Source organism: Trachymyrmex septentrionalis, unplaced genomic scaffold, assembly GCF_001594115.1.
Source record: "Trachymyrmex septentrionalis isolate Tsep2-gDNA-1 unplaced genomic scaffold, Tsep1.0 scaffold16, whole genome shotgun sequence".
Lineage (NCBI taxonomy): Eukaryota > Metazoa > Arthropoda > Insecta > Hymenoptera > Formicidae > Trachymyrmex > Trachymyrmex septentrionalis.
This window is the reverse complement of record NW_017304758.1, coordinates 872,115-882,594: the sequence shown is the minus strand read 5'-3', so window position 1 is coordinate 882,594 and position 10,480 is coordinate 872,115. Positions and strand designations below refer to the sequence as shown.

General features: G+C 33.7%; 1 protein-coding gene and 2 long non-coding RNA genes across 4 annotated transcripts in view; all 3 read right to left on the bottom strand.

The window, feature by feature from the left end:
* Positions 1 to 1,653: 1,653 nt before the first annotated feature.
* Positions 1,654 to 2,622, bottom strand: LOC108746170. Its single transcript, XR_001939152.1, has 3 exons — positions 2,611 to 2,622; positions 2,377 to 2,525; positions 1,654 to 2,095 (listed from the first exon to the last, which is right to left on the bottom strand). It is a non-coding gene; the product is annotated as an uncharacterized LOC108746170 (long non-coding RNA).
* A 942-nt stretch (positions 2,623 to 3,564) lies between these two features.
* Positions 3,565 to 5,644, bottom strand: LOC108746166 (breast cancer metastasis-suppressor 1-like protein-A). Of its 2 annotated transcripts, none has more exons than XM_018482766.1 (3): positions 5,566 to 5,644; positions 4,507 to 4,729; positions 3,565 to 4,388 (listed from the first exon to the last, which is right to left on the bottom strand). In XM_018482766.1, the coding sequence occupies exons 2-3, from the start codon at positions 4,722 to 4,724 to the stop codon at positions 3,914 to 3,916; spliced, it is 693 nt and encodes a 230-aa protein (XP_018338268.1). In that variant the 5' UTR covers positions 4,725 to 4,729; positions 5,566 to 5,644; the 3' UTR covers positions 3,565 to 3,913. The 2 variants fall into 2 exon arrangements, with proteins under 2 accessions (XP_018338268.1, XP_018338269.1); XM_018482767.1 differs by having other exon boundaries at positions 5,582 to 5,614.
* Positions 5,645 to 9,089: 3,445 nt separating this feature from the next.
* The window catches only part of LOC108746168, a 1,581-nt gene continuing 190 nt past the window's right edge, over positions 9,090 to 10,480 (bottom strand). The window contains exon 2 of the long non-coding RNA XR_001939151.1: positions 9,090 to 10,427. This is a non-coding gene — a long non-coding RNA (uncharacterized LOC108746168). The remainder of the gene's footprint in view (positions 10,428 to 10,480) is intronic.

The following is a 10,480-nucleotide window of genomic DNA, read 5'->3' as shown; positions in this document are numbered from 1 at the left end:
TAATTATGTAGGAATCTCAAGTATGATGAGCAATATTGCAAAAGTTTGAAAATTCTAGCAACAAGTTTTTTGGAGCGTTTACATAATTATTGTAATGGTCCAACAAAATTATTTTCACATCAGTATCTAGTTAAATTTTTAGATACTTCAGCAAAATCTTTCCATACAGAAAACACAAACGATGATTTTGCGTTTCACGAACTGAAGTTAATAGAATAAAAATTATTGAAGATACATGACGATATCGGAACAGGTATTAACACGAAAAAAGAACGGTTTTGCTGAAGTATCTAAAAATTTAGCTAGATACAGATCTGAAAATAATTTTGTTTTGGCAATGAAAATAATTATGTAGGACGCTTAAACTGATTGCTAGAATGTTAAAACTTTTTGCAGCATTGTCATAAAGCTTAATAATGATTTGGATAAACTAACAAAACTATTTTTAAATCTGATTTAGCTAGATTTTTAAATACTTTTGCAAAATCGTTCCGTGTAGCATCCTTTATATTTTTAGATTCAAGTCAATTTTACAGAAGTGCGATGTGGAAGTACTAGTAATTCTTTAAACACAATATAACAGTAACATTACATCAGTGTTGAAATTTTCTATTCAACAATGTACCTGTTACGTGTGTTTAGTAGAAAATTATAATATTGATTTCATTTACATGGCACTTTTAATCGGATTTACTAATATCCGCAGTTATGAAACAATTATAGCTATTCCTGTGAAGAATGAAATGAATATAATTGGCCATTTTCATATCTATAATGTACGGATGTTATTAAACTCAATCAAGGTGCCATATAAATGTAGTCGTTGATATAATGTTACCGATAGAACGTTAATGTTGTGTTTAATAGGAAGATATTTAGACTTGTCCGACAGACTTTATGCTAAGTTGTTAAACAGTGTGCGACGGCTTATGTACCGATTTCATATTAAGAAAGTCTTCGACGTCGTAACATTAGACTCACAAAACGTGATTGCAAGGTGATTGAATTCGTTAAGCGAAGAAACGAGATCTCGACTTTGCTCATCACTGTTTTTGCGAATGTCGATCGTCGAGAGGTGTGTCGGCATCTTGAACCTTGGATAAATAAGGCGTAAATTTTATTGCACCGCAAGTCGTGCGAAAAATCTCATCGAAAGGTCGGTGCCTGGACAATTGACAAACGCACACAGGCCTATAATTACGAAAGCCGCAAAGCCAATAGAGTTTTAACGAGAAAGATGGAGATCGCACTCTGTCTCATCCATATCCAGGATTAAATATGTAATTATCACTAACAGATCGTATCGTGTAACAATAATGTTGTCCTCGTAATAGTCAAACCGACTGCATCAACAGGCGAATGATTCCAGGCCGAACGATTGCCCGATATCGCGTGGAATGGCCAAACGACTATGTATTATCAATGAGGTAATTTGCGAATATTCACGCAATGAAAATCGGATCGTCGATGAGACGGTTGCCGAACGTACATTATTCACTCTGTTGCCGCAAGCCGGTTAATTATTGCGATCGTTCGTCGTCCGGATGCTTTCCCGTGTAAAAGCAGAATCGGAGCTTTCGTCGCTTTAACCGTTTGCACTTCGAGCTTCCAGCTCGATAAAATCTTATATTAATTCCGTTATAATCTTATCACATTTACAGGTACGTAAATAGGGATTGCGCTTTATATAGCTTCTTACGAGGAAAGGAAGCTATTGGGCGAAGCTATCATTCTGTTAACGTTTTATTCGATTTTGAGAAATATACTACAAACTTTTTCGTAATAAATACATATAAATATCTGCTTACCTCAATATTGAATAATTCCGCGAAGACATCAGGGATTTTGCAATGGACACATGCGGGGCGCAAACGGTTAATTAACGCGCGACTCGCGACTTCTCCCTGGCGCCTTTCAGTCATAAATATTCGGAGTCTGTCCAGTCAACAATCGTCTATATTGGTGTCATTTTTCGATAACTGTCTAATCAATATATCGAAGTCGAGGATGAAGCTGCAGGTGACTGCGCATTGTTTTCGTGTAGTTTCGCTGCGACCTTATTATTACCGCTCGCGGCATTCCACGAGAAATGTTCCTAAAAAGTTTGTAACATATCGTACACGATACACTCAACATATGCACGGATACACATACACATACATACATACAAAGTACACGCACAAATACACATGAGATGTGCATGGACACGTACGCGTCCAACACACAAAATTACACGCGTCACGTTGTGTCAAGAGGGCAAGATTAAAAATTAAGTGGAAATGCATACCGGACGAGCGTAACATAGTTTTAAGCAAGGGTCACGTATTGTACGTATGTGTTGTACATAGCCTAAATAAAAATTACATTTAAAATTACCCTTCTCTCTCCCTCTTAATCTCTTCTTTCTTCCTAATTATTCGAACGATGCAAATTAATCACGTCTACGTCGGGATGCAAATTCAAAAGTTATGTTGAAATTTTTGATTCATATTATTGAGCTGGATGAAACTTTGCTGAATATTACACTAAAAGAAGATGTACTATGTTTCATTACTTCAATTTTGAAATATTAACAAAAATATTAACAAAAATTAGGACAAATGAATATACCATTTAAATGAAATTGTAGAACTCCGTAGAGCTGCTTGGTTGTTATTATTATAGGTTCCATTGATAGAATGCGAGTTTAGGACTAAATCAATTTCACATTGTATTAATGTAAAACTGTTAGAATTGCTGAAACAATGTTAATATATAATTTGCTGGGTATACTGTAAAAAAATTAAAATGCACTTTATTTACAATACAATAATTCTTTCGCTCATGAATCTTTTTCTCAGTCATTGTGTTACACTACTAATAATAATTTCACACAAAAATTTTACTATACTTCTAAGTCATCTATTTCGAACTAAAATAATGAAATATATTTAAACAGTATATAATAATAAAATATATTTATACAACTCTTTTTTACATTCGCCTTTGAGTAAACAAAGCACGCTTAAATGTCTTTAAACAAAATTCTAATACATTAGAATATGGATAAGATAAGATTTTGTTTATGATATTTTGATATTACATGTCACGGTTATTTGTTCCAAGCACGGAATATTAGAATAAGAACTTTTTTCCGACTAGATCGTAAACGAAGAAAATTATGAAATTATTTTCTAATTGCAACGATTTGGAAACGTCGAATATTTTAGTTCATTAAAAAGATGATAGAAGAAGCATAGATATTCATTTAGATGTAAAAGAAGATAGAAAGAATAGAGAGTTTATACTTGTCTTATTTCTTTAAGATATTAGAGAGATGGAAAAATATAAAGTAGATATGATAATAGAACTGCAGAAATAGACTTTTGAAATAAATTAAAATAAATAAGGAGAAAACAATGTCCATAATATCAAATATAAAAACCAGTTATGTCAGTTTGAATTAATACAATTTGAATTAATATAATTATTGGCTCACACACACCACACACACACGCACACGCACACGCGCGCGCGCGCACACACACACACACACACACACACACACACACACACACAATGCAAATTTTCGTATTAATTGAAACTAATGTAGACAATACTTGTTTTTTTTTCAAAATTATGAGTTTGTTTCTTCCGATAACACAAATGTAAATAATTTTCCTGCACTAGTGTACCACAGAAGTACGACTCGGCGAATATGATATTTTAATTCGATAATTATTTAGGTTAGTAAATAATTACTCTTACTTTTTATCAAGGCACACAGTACAGATATCAGATACTCAACGGATGTCAGTTGTTGATCTAATTTTAGAACATTTCCGGTTGGACGAAATTCCTGTTCATATCAAAGATGAGCGCGTAATGTAAAGAAACTATTTTCAACAGTTCTTCAACGTATTCAAAGCATAGTTTACATTATTTCTGCTTTTCGGCTACCTAGACTTTTCTTTATTAATGCCCAATCTTCCAATATATCCGCGTCGTTGAGCATGTAAACGATATAAGGACCTGCGACGGAAACTGCTCGTCTTCTCTCCGTATGGTTCCTACGTCTTCTACCGGTTGTATTAAGCCACAAATCCGCATGTATGTCTACGTTATTCCTATCTTCCTCTAGACGACGAATTTTTTCTTGTAGATCGTTATGAATGCAATCCCAGACTAAGACTTTCTCACTTTCAAAATTTTGAAAAGCGGCCAACTCTTCTGCTAGGAATTTATTCTGGATGTTTTGTAATCTGTATTGCTTTAATATTCCAGCCACTTCTGTTTTCGTTTTCATGTTTTCCTTCAGTCGCTCCAGTGGTATTAGATATTCCTCAGATTTTCCAACACGAACTTCACCGAGCTTTGTATCCACTTGTGTAATTCTTTCTCGATATAATCTAAAATAAATATTTGTTAAAACACATTAATATTGTATTCTTAAAAAAAAAATGTTTATCAGAGTATAATATATAAAAAAACTAAATATATATAATATAATATTTTTAATATACTTACTGTTCCTTGAGTAGAGTAAATTGTCTTTCCAAGTCAAGCAAATTGTCCATACATTCATTGCGCCTTCTCTCACATTCGTCTTCGTCCATTTCTGACGAGTCATCGCTGTCAGTGTGTTCTGGGCTACTATCACATGAGCCAGAACTCTGGTTACTTTCGTTACTGTCATGGGACATCTCTTCCCCTTCACCTTCTGAATCATCCTTAACGCTTGGCATTTGTGCTATAAATAAAAAATTTATTACTTAATAAAAAGTATTTAATTCGTAACGAAAACGCATATTTTTTATTAAAGAAACACAAGTCTTCAGAATCCATAAAAATTTATTATTAATTTCAAAAAGTTTTAAAATTATATAAAAAATTATAATACTTGAATTAGCATATATATTGTACAATAATTAGCCTGTATAAATAGAACAAAACTGTAAATAATAACATTGTAAAACATAAAATTATTTCATATCAACACTGTTTAAAAATTAGGAAAATATCTTAGAATTATCAGAATCCATATATTCTAATTACGAGTTAAATAAGGTATTTAATTGATAGATGTTTAGAAAAAATTTTGAATAAACTCTCTGAATTCTGAGTTTGTGATGAAAACTTTATTTAAATAAAGTAAAAAATATGATTAATCTTTTGTCATAATCTTAGTGATTTCAAGTTTTCGCACTTTTTTAACATATCTAAAGGTTCCACATTGGAAGATAAATATATTTTAAATTTAAAAAAATGCCCGATAGGTTAAGAATTAAGAAAATTCATAACCTATATAAAAACTTAAGTATCCAAATGTGATCGGAAATATCGTTCAATTTTTGCATATCCAGTTTTTATAGGAATGCTTCATATTTTAACGTCGCATATTTTATTAGTTACACACAATGGAATTATTCGCGCCCAATTACGCGATTTTAGGTTAACTCCAAGGTATTTACTCTAAAGATAGAATCTAATGAAGCTTCGAGTTTCCAAAAAACGTTCTATCCCATCTCACGAGTATCTAAAGTCTAAATCGAGCGAAATTTTTACCGAAATTGTCAATACACTTACTTATATGATGTTATACCTGATCGTCGATATAACCTTTCTATCTGTTTGTGGCTTGACCCGGCAGACGCTAACAGCTGGCACTGGTAGACGCGCGCCACATTCTTGTGCTCCTCATACCAATGGCATGACAAGGAAAAAGAACGCTAGATTAGATTGAAATGTTTGCAGCTGATCTTCTTATTCGACCTTTATTATATTTTCTGCATTCAATATAAGACAAATATATCATCATTGTAAAAAATTATTAAAAAATATATTTTCTTTCTGTTGTTCAAGATATACAGGTGTTATCTGTAGAGATAACTTGAGAAAATAGCTAAGTAGTTCTACACTTTGCTTGTAGATGACGCTAAGATCAAAATGGTGGAAATCAAGAAATGGTTTTTTTTAATTTTCTGATTTATCCTCTGATGATAAACTAACCGACTAGTTTTCAATTAATTTATTAAGTAACATTTTTTACAATACTTGTCTTTTGTTAAAAGGATATTATTTTTTTTTAAACACAGAATATTTATAATTTTTTTGGAATGTGACAAAATTTGAATCTTCTGAATTTCTTCTAGTTTATATTCATGAAAAGCTATAATAATCGGGTGACATATTCTTAATATATCTAAAAATTTTGCTATAAACATTTGTAGCAGTTGAATTAATCATCTATTAAATTAATCAGAGTTTAAAGTTCAGCCCTATAAATTAAATCAAAATTAAAATCACAATCTATGTACACTGAAATAAACATTAATATACGGACTTAACTCATTTCAATTTAGTTATTATTGTAATTTAGACAATAATAAAAAATGTAGACAAAGGCATAAAATTTTCTTATTTTTACAAGAATAGATTTTTTCTTCTATTGCACTATAATGCAGCAAATGATGTGTTGCAGATTGCTCAAGTTAAATTGAAAAAGGATATAATTAAGATAAATTAAAAGATTTAAAACGTATGAAAATAAAATTATAATTATAATTTAAAATTATTTTACTTACTGGAAAAATTGGGAAAAGCGGAAAAACTCTGTATGCTCCACGGGAGGATCGTAATATATATAGATATATATTATATATATTTTGATATATAATACTCCATCGGATACAATAATACATCTGGATCTGTATGGAACAAACAGTTAGACAATGCAACATTCGCATAACTGCAAGGTATACTAGCAATTTTTTTATATCTCATATATATTCATATAATAATATATATTTCTCTCTCGTGTGTGCTTTCTGCGCGTTTCATGAAGACTTTCGGTTAGATAGGTCTTTCGATTTCTGCGAGAAAAGAAGGTACAGCTCGTTTTGTGCATTTTGTTCCGTACGAAATTTTTTTTTTCGTTTTACAGTATTCTCCGTTTTTTTTTTCGTTTTTTTTTCCCCTTTCTTATTATATCGCTTCAAACTCCGCCGCACGCGGGACGTGGTGCAGTTGTGATCGCACATTATTTTGCTTCCTAGTAACCCTTAAATCTTCAGGATAAAGTGTAAAATGCCCGGAGTGTCCTCCGAGGACGCGACCAGGTCGACAAATGTCTCTATTTACCCATACGTGAGCGATCTCGAGATTCTCGATGAGAAACGTGAGAGGAAAAATACCAAAATTATTTCCGTGAAACCTCTGCGCGATGTCGTATTTATTCTCATAAGATTATTTCCTTGCCGGATAATATAAATTATGTCCTTTGATTCGTCCCGATTCTTCCTCGTTCATTTTTTTTCTCATTCATTGTTATAAATATATATACTCTTCTGCCAATTTCCCCTCCCCTTACTTTATCGCCGAGAGCTATCGCCCGATTGCACCAGTTTGATACTCAAACGATCGATATTGTTTGCCACGAAATTCGACGCCCGACAGGAGTCCTCGAGTTACACTTCGATGACGAAGAAAGAATGAAAGGGCGCTTGGTGTGGTCCGCGATCCTTCTCGTGCGGCGACGGCTTTACACGGACTCTTAATATTCATTTCATGCAACATTTATCGTGGCGCGATCGCGGTTCGTCGGGGAAAAGTCGCGGGCTCCGAACGACTTCGTGATATCCCGCTGATATCGTGTAATAACTGAAATGCAAATCATCAGCGAGGTAAATGCACTATTGAATGACCGCTTAGGCATTATCGCTTCAGCTCGATCTCTTTCTTTCCTTCGTTGAGTAAAAATAAAATTATCGTCACACAGATATTTCGAGATACGATTTCTCTCAAATATTTGATGTTGGATTTTATGCGTGAAAGTAACTTGGAATTTATAACGAAAGAAAGAAGAGATAAACTGACTTTGTGAGGAAATGAGAAAGTTCTAGTAAATGATTACGCTATCACACTAAAGTCGAGGAAAGTATGTAACAGCCTTGGATTAATAGCACAAATGCGATGCTCAGATAAAATCAACATTCATTTTTTAATAACGTCGTATTAATTATTAATTTGATGGAACGTTTTTGTGCTATTTTCAATTATGTCAGCCCGCTAGTCATTTTCTAAGAAAAAAATATTCCTCATATGATAATTAATAATATTATTTTTTTTCTTCCGGAAAAAAATGTAATCGCTTTACTTTAAAGGGCTTTCTATAACAACATTACCTAAGTTTTAAGTTTTAAGTCGTAAGAAACTGTCTGATTACAGTCGAATGTGAGAATAATCGATCGTTTTGATTAATTAAGTTTTATTTAAACAATACAAATTTAGATAAGAAAATATCCAAAGACAACCTAAAACACTAGACGTAAAATAATATTAATTGAATTTAATATATTAAAATACAATCTACATTAAAAAATCGCGAAACTAGTTTTGACTTATAAGTCGCATATAAATAAATAATAAATTATAACATAACCTACGAAATAAAAACTGTTAAAATCATAAAAATAATAGTCACGCTAGTTATAATGTAAATGTCCAGCAATGTTTTCTTTTTTGGTTAATTTTTTACGACTTTGAAGTTTAGGTAATAGTTTATCACAGAAAGCCCATCACAGAAGTAAGCATGTATTCAGTGAACATTTTTTGATCAATTATTCAGTATTGTACATACACTATAATGAATTGAAGAGAAAATTGAAATAAAACATTGCACTGAGAAAAAAAATTGCTCGGACAACAAGTAGCTCCCCCTTGTATGTATATTACGTCATATAAACAAATTATACGGTATTAATACCATGTCTAAAATTTATCCACGCAATTAGCGTATATACAAACGTAATCGACTAGCTTGTTACATTAGTCGTGTAATTTGTTGATCTACAATTTATTTGAGGCAAGATAATTTCGCCCATTCAAACAATTTCTTTTTCTTTCAGTGTAGGATAATCACGACGAAGGTTTACGAACCTCGACGACGGTAGATTGTCGCGAACCGCGGAAGCGCTTACCTTACCTAATTTGTTGATCGATTTTAGTCTCGGTGAGAGTAAGGGTGCGTACACATCGTTCGTCGTGGTCGCGACATTCGCCACTTGAAATCGTGTCTCGCGATGTTACGCACCCTCTTGTTCGCGATTTTTTTTCTTTATATATATTCTCCGTTTTTTTTTTTCGCTATTGAACACACGTACTCTTTCTCCCTGAGGCAACGTATTCGCCGTTCCCGGCGAGCACAGAGCGACCGCGGTAACGTGACGTGATGGATCGCGTTCTCGAATTTAAATACCCTCTCTCGTATTTAAATGCCCTAATGATAGAATACTTTGGCGATAGCAACATTCTCTCTGAGCATACAAAACGTTAGTATCGCATCAAGATGAACAATGATATAAATCTAAGATGAGAGTACGAAAAGCATCAACTGCGTTCACTGTATATTTGCGAGAGCGAGAGCGAGAGCGAGAGAGAGAGAGAAAGAGAGAGAGAGAGACTCCCTATTAGAGACTTCTTGCCATAGCGTGTTTCGAACACGTTAAATATTAATGTCGCGCCAAAGTCGCGTGTGGGGCGAATGATAATTTAAGTCCAGAATGGAAATTGCCGTTTTGCGCGGAACGTCGGAGCTCCGTGCGCTTGGCGTCTACTCGAAGTACGGTATCGCAAAAACTTCCTGTCTTCGTTGGAAAATCGATTTTCGCGACACGCTCGTTATTTATCGTCGTTTATCGTCCCGTAGGAAGTTTCTCTGCGCCCGACGGTTAGTTTGATTATTCGTGGTACGGCGGTTAACAAAGTTAATGACTGATAGGGTGACCGGTAATATGTATCGTTCTAAGAGGAAGCGGCATAGTTAAACGCATCGCCAAAGGAAGGGTCAAAGTTAAGTTTTATCGTCTTTTTTCTTCCTCACGATGCAATTCGCCTTTGTTCACCGCCGGGCCGCTAATGATCATTCTTGATTAAAAGGAGAAACGCGGACAAAACCTCAGACAAGTAGAGCGCTATTCTTGGTTCTCCACCTCTTTTGCGCGAAATCGAGTCTTGACATTTTCCGAATGCGTTCGCGAACGATTTTAAAACAACGAATATCTACTAGGTAACTCATCTTTAAATATACTATGGGATTTTAAGCCGTATGCAGAGTGCCCTAATAATGTGCTATTTTGGTAGCAAACGCGGATGGCAGTCATTAGCGTGGAAATAGCGTATTGTAACGCGACTGCGTGTACACCAAGCGTTAATTTTTCTGCACTCGAAACATTTACGCTTTTTTCCAACAAAGATTTTTTTCAATTGCTTATGAAATTAGGATAAATGCAATAATGCAATTTGCGTGATGATGGAATTAAGCCTCAGTGTACGCGGTAATATTCTAATCCTCTATTATACATACGATGGGTCGTTCGTGTCTTGGATTAATTTTCATCACTTTTACATTAAGTATATAAACATTATTAAGTGATTCTTTCATATTATACCTTAACACTAGAACTGTCAATGGTACCATTTTTGGCTCCGCTAATCGTTTCAT